This window comes from Rhamphochromis sp. 'chilingali' (genome assembly GCF_963969265.1).
Source record: "Rhamphochromis sp. 'chilingali' genome assembly, chromosome: 21".
Classification (NCBI taxonomy): Eukaryota; Metazoa; Chordata; class Actinopteri; order Cichliformes; family Cichlidae; genus Rhamphochromis; species Rhamphochromis sp. 'chilingali'.
In genome coordinates, this window is record NC_137949.1 from 4,151,022 (window position 1) to 4,166,336 (window position 15,315).

The 15,315-nt window shown below is 42.0% G+C and overlaps 1 protein-coding gene across 2 annotated transcripts in view; it reads left to right on the forward strand.

Annotated features, from left to right (window-relative positions):
* Positions 1–15,315, forward strand: part of hectd1 (HECT domain containing 1) — a 46,281-nt gene that overhangs the window by 20,015 nt on the left and 10,951 nt on the right. The window contains exons 22-33 of one of the 2 annotated variants that reach the window (XM_080869918.1): positions 801–1,013; positions 2,531–2,641; positions 2,726–2,892; positions 3,143–3,319; positions 6,411–7,418; positions 8,803–9,024; positions 10,068–10,201; positions 10,343–10,499; positions 11,246–11,316; positions 11,760–11,911; positions 11,992–12,046; positions 12,129–12,357. In XM_080869918.1, the coding sequence (XP_080726044.1) occupies positions 801–1,013; positions 2,531–2,641; positions 2,726–2,892; positions 3,143–3,319; positions 6,411–7,418; positions 8,803–9,024; positions 10,068–10,201; positions 10,343–10,499; positions 11,246–11,316; positions 11,760–11,911; positions 11,992–12,046; positions 12,129–12,357 (2,696 nt within the window). The remainder of the gene's footprint in view (positions 1–800; positions 1,014–2,530; positions 2,642–2,725; positions 2,893–3,142; positions 3,320–6,410; positions 7,419–8,802; positions 9,025–10,067; positions 10,202–10,342; positions 10,500–11,245; positions 11,317–11,759; positions 11,912–11,991; positions 12,047–12,128; positions 12,358–15,315) is intronic. The other variant, XM_080869919.1, reaches the window with a different exon arrangement.

The following is a 15,315-nucleotide window of genomic DNA, read 5'->3' on the forward strand; positions in this document are numbered from 1 at the left end:
CATACTCTGCAGCTGCATAATGAAAGCATGTAAAATAAAATTAGTGCATACACATAAGGTAAATGTACACCAGTATTCCAGGTGCGTGATTCATCTGAAGTTTATGTGCAGATTAGCGTACAATGAGCACAATTTTGTATGTTTTTGGGGTGGGGGTTACCTCCGATGGGTGCTCTTTTTCGCTTTCGTTGCACTCGCCTTGCGTGCCGGTCCGAGTCTCACCGCTGCAATCCAAGCCTGACGTCTTCGTTTAGTAATATCGGATACATGAGATCCCTCCCGTTGCCTCCAGGAGGGGAAACGATGAAAAGAGAGCCCATTTCCAGCTTCTTGCCTTCCCTATCGTGTGATCTAACGTTGCAACCAACAACACAGTACGTACGAACCATAGCTGACGCTTCCGTGTGCTCTGTTTGGCCTACTGTCATGGTGGGAGGGGGCGCTCCAAAGCCCTATAGACGGTACATTTGCATAATGACTGATATTAGCACCACTGACTAACAGTGGGCCATCAGGTCAGACTGAAGGAAGTCACTTGGATGAGTAATGAAATGTTTCTCCCAATGAAAACTCTACGTCCAGATAAACAGAATCAAGTTTCTAGGGTTTGTGATAATTTTTCTGTATACTTGCAATCAATGTAAAATGCTATATTTCACACTTTTCTGTTCAGTCCTTCGGTTCTTTTAAAAAGTAATGCAACGTTTTAGATGTTTACATTTAGAGCTAGGGGAGCTTTAGTGGAGTTTTGTTTTGTTTTTGTTTTCTTTCCCAGTAAACCAATATTTTTTTTTCTTCAGGACTGCCTATGAGTGGGTGAACCCCGCAGCTTATGGCCTAGTGGTGGTGACCTCTTCAGAGGGCCGGAATCTCCCCTACGGGAGACTGGAAGACATTCTCAGTCGGGATAGCTCTGCTCTGAATTGCCACACGAATGACGACAAGAATGCCTGGTTTGCTATCGACCTCGGCCTGTGGGTCATTCCCTCAGCATACACTCTGAGGCATGCCAGGTAATAAGATGGGCGCATCATATGATGTAACACATATATCTAGATGGTAATATAGAATCTGAAATATCATGAAGGTGCTATTTACTCTCCAGATCTAACTTTGGTTTATCTAGGAATGTTGGGTGTTGGCAACGTCTGATTGCCTCTAACTGGCGTAAATTATCCTAAGCTAATCAGTTTAGATGCAAGATATTCAGTTAGGTGTTTACTTGTGTCTGGCACCAGATTACAAGTGTAAAAACTGAGCCAAATCTTGAGCTACACAAGGCGGCTAAAACGTAATCCAGGCTAAAAAAAAAACCCCAACAAATGGCTGGGTAAATTGTAGTTTTTGTCACTGCCACGGCATTAATGCACAAGTAGATCTGAATGTAATTACAGTTGTGTACTCTAAGAGATTACATTTTCTTTTATCTTTTCTTATGCCTTGATGGCAGTTTCAGCATTACTCTTTCAGGCATTCACTAGTATCAGTGCAACATTAAAATCTATAAACTAGGTCCAGAATAATGACTTGAATTTGAGCAATCTAAAAAAAATGTTAAAAAAAAAATCAATGCAGGGTCCTCTGTGAAGTACACAGAAGATCTACACATAGTTCAAAGGTTATTCATGATGGTGCCATATATGTGCAAGTTATCCATGCCAAAATCACCCCGTGTATAGTATATATTTGTTTTGGAGTACAGATAAAGCCATTTTTAGAAAAAAAGGCCCTGCTAATTTCAGCAAGTTATTGCCAAAAAGCCATTTACATGCAATTCTAATTATGGCTTTGTAGCAAGAGTCTGTCTGCTAACCCACTAAGTATTTGCTGTGATAAAATCAATAAAAAGTCTTCAAGCAAGAAACTAAGCATACCAATTAGTAATCTTAACAGAGGAGTTGATGAAACCTTGTGAGAAACATGCTCCTGTCCCTTAATTTTTTCTAACATACTGGCATCAATATCGCCATCATCATCGTTTTTCATGATTATGTCGTATAGAAAAATAAAACGTTGTCTGCCAGTTATTACCTCACGTTGTAGTGTAGAAACTACTGAAGACATCAGGAAATAAAACCAATATACCACCTGACCAAGTTGTGTGGTAACAATTCTACACCTCTTGGGGGTTTAACGGCAGCTGGCATCCTTGTACACGCAGTGCTGCCATCTTCTGTTTCAGTCCGTTATTACACTCTTAAATGCTACTACTTATTCCTGCGTCTTTTGGGATCTTACAAAGCTTCAAACGACACGTCGACTATTAAATTGGTCGTCGACGATTTTAATAGTGGCAGCCCTAAACAGAATGACACAATGAGACATTATTGAATAGAATGGGCCTACCTCCTGAGAGATATTGGATGATAAATCTAATCCATTCCATGCAATAAAACACTGAAACTGCAGGGGGGAAGAAACAAGTAGACTTTAAGACATTATGCATCCTATAACTAACATACACAGATCCTGACAAATGGCAGATATGAAATTAGCATGTCAAATTTTTAAAATATTAATCCTCCTGCAGGGGTTATGGCCGCTCTGCGTTGAGGAACTGGGTCTTTCAGGTGTCCAAAGATGGTCAGAACTGGACGACTCTTTACACCCACGTAGATGACAGCAGCCTAAATGAACCCGGGTAAGACTTTTCTCTAAATTCATTTAAACTGCTGAATAACCAAAGTCCATAGATGGTTGAAATTTTATCTAACTGTTTTCACAGGTCGACAGCCACGTGGCCTCTGGACCCATCTAAAGAAGAGAAGCAGGGCTGGAGGCACATCAGAATTAAACAGATGGGAAAGAACGCCAGCGGCCAGACACACTATCTGTCACTATCTGGACTTGAGCTGTACGGCAATGTCACTGCAGTCTGTGAGGACCAGTTGGGTGAGAACTTTGCTTCAGTTGCAGTTTGCTTCTAGTGATTGACAACCAGAGGATTTTAGTTGTTGGTGTCATTTTTGAAAATTATGTCAGTAGCTTAACATTTTATGAACCTTATCTTAAAGCCTTGCATTACTGCTCCTCCTCTATCAGGGTTTGATTTGTTTTCTTTTGCTGTTTTGGCTTTTTGTCTAAGTAACTGTCAAATTGGTTAAATGTGAGATTTTAATTTGGCTGCCTCTTTGTCCTGCAGGTAAAGCTGTGAAGGAGGCAGAAGCAAACCTTCGCCGCCAGCGCCGCCTGTTTCGTTCTCAGGTGATGAAGTACATCGTACCAGGGGCACGGGTTGTTCGGGGCATCGACTGGAAGTGGCGCGACCAGGATGGAAACCCACCTGGAGAGGGCACCATTACTGGAGAGGCTCACAATGGTAAGCAAACACACAATACCAGATGAAAGAGAAAGTGATGAACAGAAAAGAAAAAAAAACAACAATGCACCGTTTACCCAACAGCTGGTGGATCCCGGCTGGTTTAACTGCTGTAGTGCATTTTCCAAAATGTTTTGCAGGAGTCCAGGGCCTGTACTATGAAGCGGGCTCAACCTGTTATTTCTCCTGTGCGTTCGCATGAAAGGGGTGGCGATAATGTCTGACCAGTCTAAAAGGGAGGTTTCATGTGTCGAGTGACACCTGATGAATACAGTTAAGACACGCAGTGCTACCGTGAGCTATAAATTGCACAAAAAATGCCAGATGTAGCAAAATGATACATATTAAAACTCAAATATGCACTTAACTAATAACACTTAAAAAAAAATCAGAATGTTCAATAAACACTCCAGTTTCAAATAATTAGGATATTCTGGCAATTATTTCAGGCATCAGGCTTTACAGGGTTAGTGATTAGACAGGTATTCTTGATTTGTGTTCTGTGCTCTATGGCTGCAACTCCACCAGTGTAAGATGACTTAGAATTAGAATAAAGTACAACAAGATTTTACACATTTTCGAAATGGGTAAAACACTTAAACATACTTACGACATGCTGTAAAGGCATCAGTGAAAATGTGGCACAAAACCTTAGACCCTTCTTCTAGCAGCACACGTTGATAGTAGAAGCTGCTATTATCTGAGGACTTGATTGATCAGTGGATAGTGACTTTATACATGTTGATCTCCACCTTTGTGGTGCAGAAAACCCAGGATTAACCCTGAAGATACCTGGGTAAGATGAAATCCTGCTTTGTAGTACAGGCCTCAGCCCTGTTGTTTCTGTCTTCAGGAACTAAAATCTAAACCCTGGCTTCAGCCTCCCCACCCAGGTCTTTGTACTGTGTAAAATATGTTTTAACACAGCAGGTTACTGAACAACTGTGTTTACACTTTTCTCCCTGCTCCCTTCTTCACCTTGAGATGTCAGAAGGATGATGTGTCAGCAGTGTCTTTTTTTTCTTCTTGTATTTAGCTTCATGTTCACAAGGCACATGTCACTGGTTTAATTGATCTCCACAGGGGACTGTGGTTACAGTAAAAGGTAAACAGCCAAGTGGAATCTGCATTTAGGAAGTGTTCTGTAGATAAATACCTTTCAGTTTAAATCTGTCTGTGATAGGCTGTTAGAATGAAGGGTTGAGTGTGAATTGTTGAATCTAGGATAATTGGACAGCTCCCTGATTGTGGTAACTTATCTAATTGGCTAAAGTAGGTGAAACTTGCGCATGTACACATCATTAGTCAGTTTCCCTAACAAAAACTGACATGATGAAGCTGGCAAGTGAGTTATAACTTAATTAGTTTGTAATGTTTTTTTGTAACTTTAAGCAACAACATTATATCCAGCTGAGTGGTTTTTGAAAGGGCCAGATGGGGAGGAATGGTTAGTGTTGGAGTGGATAGATTGTGGAATGTCTAGTCATACTGAAAGAAATGGGCCCTTTTCTTTCTGTAAGGTGTGAAATTAGTGAAAAATGACATAAAAATTTTAGAGATAATTTTGTTTCAGGATTTCTGGAGTCTTCCCTTTTGGCTTCAAAACCAGAAATTGCAATTCTACAATTTAACCTGGAGAGTCAGATAAGGGCAAACATCCTCTCCTCCTCCTCCTCCTTCTCTTCTTCTCCTGTTCTTTTCCTCCTCTTCCTTTCTCTTCCTATCCCATTTGTGCTTCTCACCTTTATTTTTTACCCAGATCTGATGCAATCTCAGTGAGCTGAACGAATGGATACACCACCAGCAGCTCCATTTTTTCCCCATTTCTTTTTCTAAAAAAAAAAATCATTACAAGCCAAGATGACTGTCATTATTTGAGTTTAATTCCTTTCATCTTTGATGCTTTGCATTTGCCAGAAGTATTTTCTACTTTTGCTTTGTCATTTTCTATGATCATGTCCATATTCTTCTCTCTTGTTGCTCCACCTGCACCCAGAACCCCACATTAGAAATTTAAACAGACAACATCAATGAGTGTGCTGTTCTTTAAAATCAAATGAAATGGCACCCTTATCGGGAATTACATGATATTTTTGCAATGTTATTTTATGTTCTGTACATTTTGTTTGTACAATACACAAAGGAAGGAACAAATGGGTTCAATAGGTTTATATTGCGTGAACTCTACTGAAGAAACATCACTTAAATATTTAGTATATTTATCAGCATAAAGTAAAAAACAGTACAGCAAATATTCACTTATTATTTATTATTTAGTTAATGTTAATTATTTATTTTTTTAAGTTTTATTTATTTATTTTTGAGGAATGTAGTTAAAACTGTTCAATCTGTCTTTAAAAAACTCTTGACCAAACCCAGAGCCAATGCTAGAGCTAGTGCTCTAAAGAGCCAGTACGTGGTTTGATTCAGTTTCCTGCCCATTATTCCTAGTTGTGACATGTAAATGATGACCCCACAGGACCAAGGAAGCAAACTGACAGAGCTTGGAGGAAATTTAACTGTTGTGGAGTGTAGCTCAGCAGATGCTTGGCTCTCAACTCCTAAAACTGCAACAACAACAAAAAAACAAAACAAACAAAACTGAAAACCATATGATGGCACATGTACTTGTCAGTGTTGATTTAAAAAGAATGATATATTAATGAAAATCTGTTTATCTATAGTTATTGGTTAGTTAAAATAATATCCCTTCCTCTTTAAAAATTGGTTATTTGGACACATTGTTGGATCTAAGATGGGAATGTGGTAGTCAGTTAACAACTCTTTTTATCAGGCAAAAGATGTTTTAACACCCACACCCACAAACCCCCCAAAACAAAACACTCAAGTATAGTAATTTTCTCTCACTATACTATTCTATATTTTCTCTCAGGCTAGTTAGTGCTTTGTTTCATTGTGACTCTAAAGCAATATTTCATGTAAAGTATTTGATCTGGCCCAGTGTGGAGCTGCTCTGACTGTAAGCTGCTTCTCTGCTGTCTACTTCTCTTACTGTCTCTCTTTCTCTGTCTCTCTCTCGGGTCTCTGACATCTATCCGTCCGTCTCCCTCCCATCTCTCTGTCCATCCAGGCTGGATTGATGTAACCTGGGATGCTGGCGGCTCTAACTCTTACCGTATGGGCGCTGAAGGGAAGTTTGACCTCAAGCTTGCTCCAGGGTACGACCCTGAGTCGCCTGCCACAGCGCCGTCACCCAAACCTGTCTCATCCACTGTTTCAGGCCCCGCCTCCACCACGGTGGGACCCTCTGTGACGCAGGCGGCGAGCGGCGGCGGTACCACCACCACCACCTCATCATCTTCCTCCTCCACATCGTCATCCTCGCTTCAGCAGTCATGGAGCAGTCTGGTTAAAAATAACTGTCCTGATAAGGGCGGGGCCTCATCGCTTGGGGGTGCCAGCTCCTCCAGCAGAAAGGGGAGCAGCAGCTCTGTCTGCAGTGTCGCCTCCTCCTCTGACATCAGCCTAAGTTCCTCCGCTGGTTTTCCAGGTGCAGGAGGTCTGCGACTGGAGAGAAGAACTGATGGGCTAGTGCTTGACCAAGGAACCGGGATAGGAGGAGTAATGGGAGGCGGGGTTGGCTCTGATGGACATCAGCAAGAGCCAATTGTCGTTCTGTCCTCTGCAGCAGAGGGCGGATCTGGTTCAGCATCCAGCTCAGGCACACTTACTGGTGATGCATCCACCACAGCAGATGAAACCAGAAACAAAGACTCATCCACAGCAATGGCCACCACTGACCCGGCAACAGCGATCTCCATGGGGCTAGTGAGCGTGAGCTCCCCTGATGTCAGCTCGGTGTCGGAGTCATCTAGCAAGGACACGCCTTCCCAGAGGCCTATGTGCTCGGTGGCTAATGCCCGGCTATCGGTCAGCTCCCTCTTGGCTGCCGGCGCTCCCATGAGCTCCAGTGCCAGCGTCCCTAATTTGTCATCTCGCGAGGCCAGCTTGATGGAGTCCTTCGTCCGCCGCGCACCCAACATGTCGCGCACCAATGCCACAAATAACATGAACCTGAGCCGCAGCAGCAGCGACAACAACACCAACACGCTGGGCAGAAACGTCATGAGTACTGCCAGTGAGTACAGCAGGATTACTGCACTAATACTACAATATTCTTACAACATACCATTAAAAGACTGGTATTACACCTCAGTCCACTATCACGGAACATCACGGGTACTGCCAGCAAGTAAATAACTTGAGTATTACAATCTAATTATCTTTTGAGTTGGAGCTGGGGCGTATGGCAACATTGTTCAGCTGAATGGTGATACATGGTGCATATAACTTATTAAATATTTGCCACAAAAGCAATATATGAGTCGTCACAGGCACCGATTCTGAAATGCACTGATCGGTATAAAATGCAAAAAACAAACTCATGGGTAATACTTCAAAACATTTTATTTTTTTTTTTGTCTGGACCTTCTTCAATTTTTAGTAATCTTGGTAAAATAATTTTCCATATTTCATTCTCATGTTTAAAATGTTAATCATTTCATTGTTTTAAAATTCAGGTCCACAGTTGGTGTGTTACCTAGAGTCGACAATAATAGAAATCACCACAGCAGTCAGCCCAACCACAGCCTACTGCTTTGAGAATAATCAGTGGCAGTACTTCTTCCACTAAAACGTTGCACAAAGTAGACCAGGAATTGCCTGTGAAGGTTCTCAGTCATCCAGGTCATCGTAGTCTAAGGAGCTTGGAAAGAAAAGTGTCTGGAGAAGAAGTTTCTCAGATGAGAGGTGAAACGTCTTCAAGCAACTTAAAGAAGTCCAGACGCTATTCTTTCCAAGCTCGTTAGATTACGTCGGCCAATCCAGCACCTTTCACTGTTTATACCGTTACACCCCCCCCCCCCCCCCCCCCAAAAAAAAAAAAAAAAAAACCCAAAAAAACCCAAAAAAACCAAAACATCAGCCCATAAAAACAAAAAAACACCCTATGGTTGTGCCATCAGTTAACCCTTGGCGTGCCAGCTGTGGCACGTGTGCCCAGGTTTGCTGACCCCTGTACTAGATGAATAATGGAGTGGATTAGAGTTTTACACAAACTAATAATGACACTTAGTAACAAATAAAGTTCCCAAACTGGGTCAGTGAGGCGGAGACCACAGGATGTGTGTTTAGAATTGCTTTTAAAATTAGGAACGGATGCACTATTTACTCAGAGGGCACGATTCAGTAAGCTGAGTTTGCTGTTTGAATGGCTGTGTGAAGATGCTTGTTCTCAGCTTCAAATATTATCTCGTAGTATTTTTAAGTCCAAAGTTACTCAGACCACATGTGGAGGATCGTTCCTCTGGATCACTGGGTAAACCGCATGAGCTGCCTCCAGCCAATCAGCTGTTTCCAGTTAGATGACTGGAGCATAACGAGCTTCACCTGCTGCTTTGTTTCTTTGGTTTCTGACAAACTAACCACCATTTGTTTGTTTTTGTGTGTGTGTTTGTTTGCAGCTTCTCCTCTCATGGGTGCTCAGAGCTTTCCTAACCTCACCACCACTGGCACCACCTCCACCGTTACCATGTCCACCTCCATAGTAACCAGCAGCAATAATGTAGCCACAGCCACCACGGGTTTGTCGGTGGGCCAGTTACTAAGCAACACCCTTACAACCAGCCTGACGTCTACATCCAGCGAGAGCGACACGGGCCAGGAGGCCGAGTTCTCTCTCTATGGTTGGTGACCACACTCTCACTCACTCACTGAGCCTGCTTCAGCTAACTTGTGCTGCCTATTGTCTCTCATATAAGTCAGCACACTGGTTACCTGAACTGTGTAAAAGTTAGCAGATAGGAGCATAGAGCTTAGCCTTAATTTTATTTGTAAATATAACAGAAAAGAAAAACATAGAAATCATTTTCAGCTTGATGGTGAAAATCCCCTTGAAAATCTTAACAACTGGCATCTTGGAGACAGGTTGTTTCGCTCTCGTCCTGTGAGCCCTTACAATGCATATCTTGACGCAAATCTTTAAACCAAGTAGTTTTGCTTTTAAACATAATCATATATTTAAGCAAAGTTATTAAAGGCAAACGGTGACACTTAACACTTGTTCCCAGGTTCACGATCACGTTACTACAGCGGTCCCCAACCCCCGGGCCTCGGACTGGTACCGGTCCGTGAGTCGTTTGGTACCGGGCCGCAAGAGTTGAGGCTCAGGTGTGAAATGTATGGTTTTCAGGGTTTTTTTTTTCGGTTTTCAGCATTAGTTTGTTATCGTTTTTATCGTTAACTCAGTTTTCCTGGGTCTTTTCACGTGTGTTATGAATAAATCTTCTTTTTTTCGGTACCGGTACTAGTTTTATTTTGTTGTATTTATCCGCGACACCTTAAAGGCCGGTCCCTGAAAATATTGTCGGGCATAAACCGGTCCGTGGCGCAAAAAAGGTTGGGGACCGCTACGTTACTACCTCCCTGCTTGTGTGTGTACATGCTCTTTAGAACAAGTCATAACACCAGTTACATCTTTATAATAGAAAACGTGCAGAGATCATTAAAACACATAAACATTGATCATTTAAGACTGTCTTTGCATGTCTTTGTATAATATGTATAGTAACTGGTTGGATTTGGATAAACCGGACCAGAATTAACCAAACCTAAGCTCATGTTTCTAGAATTTATCAACATGTGTGCCAAGCGCCATCTTCCCCTCTTTCCCTTATTCTCAGTTGTTTAACCGACTTCATGTCCATCCGCTCATTTTCTCTCCCTTTAGACTTTCTGGACAGCTGCCGTGCCAACACACTGTTGGCTGAGCTGGACGATGAGGAGGACCTCCCAGAGCCTGATGACGATGATGACGAGAACGAAGATGACAATCAGGAGGATCAAGAGTATGAGGAGGTCCTGGTACGTAAATAGATCTGGGCTTATTTGAAAAAGATTTGGGTTTTTTCCCCCCGATGATTCAAAGATGATCTCTCGCTGTAGCTGTGGATGTTTTGTACAAAAGCCCTTCAGAGGGGTGACTATGTCACTGCTGTTCTGCAGGAAGAGGAGGAGTATGAGACCAAAGGAGGACGCAGGAGGACATGGGATGACGACTTTGTCCTAAAGAGGCAATTCTCTGCTCTGGTTCCTGCCTTTGACCCCCGACCAGGAAGAACCAATGTCCAGCAGACCACAGACCTGGAGATCCCTCCTCCAGGTAAAAAAAAATGCAAAGGAGGAAGTGTTTGCTCATGACTGGACTTTCAGCTAGTTTCTGTAAATGCTGTTGTTGGCATTTATTTGTTATTTTGTTAGTTGTCAAAGCTTTGACATCACGGCAACATAACTGATCGGTGATAGTCCTGCAGCAATGCTAATATGATTTTATTTAAACAGTAATTAATATTAGAAAAATATTACTTCTAATGTCACATATCCTATTCTTCTGTGGCGTTTTAATGACACGGACTGGTGATCAGTTAAATGGCAGGTGCCTCCTGTTGTTTATCTGACCAACCACTGAACTAATAATTGCAGTACAGGAAATTAGTTTTAAGTTCATTTTTCATTTTGTTGAATAAAAGTTCTATGTTATGATGGACCCAACTGATTTGTTTTCTCAATGTAGCATATTCTGTTTAACACCTTGTTGATGTTAAAGGCTGAAACGGGTAGAGAGAGTATTTATGGATATTAATGGAGTAGTATAAATAGAAGATATTTAACCAAAAATACAAGTCAGGAAATGAGGACTGAAAGAATCCTTGAGGCTATAGAACTTGCACAGAAATTTTGACTACTGGTGTAGAAATCTTTTTCAGAGTTCAGTTGTTTATTTGAGATCTTAGTTAGATCGGAAATCATCATTCTTTCAAAGAAAAATAAACTCTTTTATGAAAGGTCTGCAGTGTAATGTTCCATCCATGTTTTTAAGAAGGGGTTTCTCTGTCTCCCTTGGTCCAGGGACTCCTCGATCCGAGGTTCAGGAGGAGGTGGAGTGTGCTCCCTCTCCTCACCTCGCTCTCACCCTTAAGGTAAGATAAATTACTTGGTGCTCAAATGAAATGTTTTTTTTTCCCTTAAAATAATTATTTCAGTTTAATCAGCAGAAGACTTTGAGTATATTTTGTAGGATACAGTCAGTTCCTTTCCCAGCTGTCATTGGTGATTCATCCACAGAATACTCTTTCTTTTGCCCAGTCTATCAGTCTGTCTGTGCGATCACAGGATGGTCACAATGTTTAAGCACGTTTGTATCCTCAGATTTTTGCAGTGCTGTGCAAAAATTGCCATGGTAGTTGATTTAACAAACAAACAAACAAACAAAAAATACCCTCATGTTGCATTTAAAATGAAAGTTAATTGGTACCAAAATAATTTTAGGAACATATTCAGTTTTATATCATTTATCCTTTTCCTTTATTGCGTGTATATTTTTGGAAAAGAGTTGTTGTATCTGTCCTGTCTGTGTGTTCAGGTGGCTGGGCTGGGTACAACCCGGGAGGTGGAGCTTCCTCTTACCAACTACAGGTCCACCATCTTCTTCTATGTCCAGCGGCTGCTGCAGCTCTCCTGCAACGGAGCTGTCAAGACGGATAAACTGAGGCGCATCTGGGAGCCCACGTACACGTAAGAGAGGAGACATCTGATGCAAACTTTACTGCATTTGACAGGTCTTGGACAATTGTTGACTTCTGTTTTTAATGCAGGATAATGTACAGAGAGCTGAAAGACTCTGATAAAGAGAAGGAGAGTGGAAAGATGGTGAGTCTGTCCAAGTTTTCTCTTTATGTCTGACGGATGTCTGATGTCTCTTCATTGACCTCGGATCTGTTCCTCTTCACAGGAGTTTTGTGAACACAGCATTGGGGTCGGGGGCCGTTCTGGTGGCCTGAGCCCCAGTTCAGTTTCAGCCAATCAGAGCAGTGAGATTCTGGGCGGTGCCAGGGAGGTTGCGCAGGCGAAGGCAGGATGCAGCCAGAATGCCTGTGGAGTGGAGGATGTCCTGCAGCTACTGCGGATCCTCTACATCATCGGAGGAGACTCGGCTGCTAACACGCGCACGTTGCAGGAGGGTACGAAAACACTCAGTTGCACACTGGAACACACTGCTTTTATGCTACTGGGTCTAATGTACACGCGCATTTTCCTTAAATCTGTAGCATTTTTGGGGACTTTTGGGACTATAAAATACATGAAAACAAAACAGTTTATTCAACATTTCCACTTTAACCACATTAATGATTATATGTAGTACCTGCATTTGGAATGAAATTGGGTAAATGAGAACGGTGCGTTGGACAATCCTTAGGCAAATGAGAATTTTGCCTAAGGATTGTCTAAGAACAACGTGGACAATTAAGCTTAGCTTTAATTCAACAGACAAAAGAGCTAACTAGCAGCAGTGATCTAGCCTGACTTGGCAGAGGACTTCTTAGAGAAGTGACGAACGTAAGAACTGATGGAATACTGTGATGACAGAGGTGTATGGGTGCAGACAAGGCTGTACATATCTTATCACAGGTCATCAGGTGTGAATACGCTTCTACGGAATACGGAAACGTGACTGTGTAAAATCCTCGTACTATGGGTATTGTACTATGTCTGTTCCACATGCATGGCAGAAAGCAAGTAATACAACACAGCGTGATCTGACATCAGCCACTATAATCTGTCAGCCCCTAAGTGCAAACTTAGTGTGATATCCACTATCAGGTATTGTATCAATGTATGGTTAAAATATGACAAGTGTTTTAAGTGGTGAGTAGAATTAGAAAAATGTTATTTAAATGACTGTAGAGTGCATGACACAATGAGAATATGTGACAGTATGTGACAACTTTATCCCAAAGAAAAACAAAAATCTTCATTTAAAAAAAAAAAAGTGTAACTGTCTTTTAGCTCTTTGACCTTTTCTTTAGCACAGTGCGTAAACATCAGAAAATGCTGATTGCCAATAAATACGTCAACAGAGCCAATGTTTGTCAATATCAGCTATAAATCCTCCTGCTAATTAACAGTGGTCAGCAGAGGCTACTGTGCATGATTCTCCATTGGCAATGCACTGGCTGTAGAGAGCTACAAACATCATGTCTGTTGCCAGATCGAGGATATAAAGGATATAAAGCATATGGTACTGTGTGGGCCACTCTTACTCGTGCTCTTGTTGGTCGATCAACCAGCCATGGAGAAGAGTTGCTTAACATACAAAGAGTTCAGTTCATTTTTATTTCAAACACGCCTGGTGTGTCAAGAGACACTTTTTGCTCTTTTGTATTCTGACGTTTCTCCTGCTGCTTTAATTTATGATCGGGATACACTGTTAAACATCAAAGACTCAATGGAGATCTACTGTGACAGCTGGGACAGCTACAGAAAAACCTTTCCTCCTCCTCTGGAGTGTTCCGCACCTGACTGCGTGCTACTGTGCACAACCCGCGGCATTTACACCCTCAAGAGACGAAAAAGGGGAACGAGGGCCGGCGTCCAGGTGAAACGGAGAAGGTACCGGAGGCTAGCTGCTTGGCTGTGGGGTGACTCTCGGTGCCTGCGACCAGTTCCTCTCCTGTCCTTTGTTGGGGATGTTACGCCGCCGCCTGGGACCCGAGCCCCATGGCTCGAAAGCAGTTTGCTCACTCTGTGTCCGTCATCCATTTTCCGTTTTGCTGGTGACAGCTACGTCTGCTCATCGATCAAGGTTTTTCCCAACTCTGGAGTCGCCGCCCTGCCCGGCAGGTCCACAGGTTTGCACAGGTGTTTAATTCAAGTACCGCTGCAGTCAGCTGTAGATTCCGCAGATAAACTGTCATCAATTCGGTTCGCCCTGCTTAACGTTCGCTCTATAACGAACAAATCATTTATTCTAAATGATCTTTTTATTAAAGAGTCTCTAGATTTTATGTGTCTGACTGAGACTTGGCAGCAAAATAAGGATTACGTCCACTTGAATGAAATCTGCCCGTCTGGCTGTTCTGTCATTGGAACTCCGCGTCTTTTAGGACGTGGTGGAGGACTTGCTGCTGTTTACCAGGACAAACTCATATGCAAACTGGTGACCTCGGACTTCTTTTCTTCATTTGAGTCACAGATGATGAAGGTCGGTTCTCTGAAAACCTTTTACTGTATTTTAATCTATCGACCTCCTGGACCTGCTGGGGTCTTTCTAACTGAATTTAACGACCTTCTGACATCGATCATTAAACTGGAGAAGGTTGTAATATTGGGAGACTTAAACCTTCATATTGATGACGCTTCCTGTAACACTGCTGCTGAGCTCATCACTATCACTGAGTCTTTTAACTTTAAGCAGCATGTTTCTGGCCCCAAACATACGAAGGGCCACACTCTTGATCTTGTTTTCTCCCTGGGTTTAAATATACATGATGTATGTGTGGAAGATGTCCATGTGAGTGACCATAGTTGTATATTCTTTAATTTGTCATTTTACGTGGATCCTTCACCTCCTAAATTGATGATCCAAAGGCGGATTATAAACCAGGATGCTGCTAGAAGGTTTTCTGCCATGTTTGTCCCTCGCATGGCTCAAAATGATATGGATTCACTTATTTTGTCTTTTAACAATCAATGTAAATCTATTTTAGATACGGTGGCACCTCTGAAACTAAATGTTGTCCATTCTTCTTCAAATTTCTGTCCTTGGATAAATGAAAGTATTCGAAATTTTAGGAGATATTGTCGCAAATTAGAACGTTTATGGAAGGCTTCCAAGCTTGAGGTCCATAGGGTACATCTCAAGGAATCAATTTTCTCACTTAATGACATGATAAAAAATGCCAGAACGGAATATTTTGCTAATCTAATAGCTTCAAAAAAGAAAAATCCCAGAGTATTGTCTCTCCTGATATTCCTCATGTACCAGTCTATACTAAATCTGATTGTAATGACTTTTTAAACTATTTTGTTAATAAGGTTGCTGCTGTCAGGTCTAATATTTCTCCATCATCCTCTCAGTATCACACTGACACGTTGCTTACCTCTGATACCTAGTCCTCTTTTACTCCTGTTACCTTACA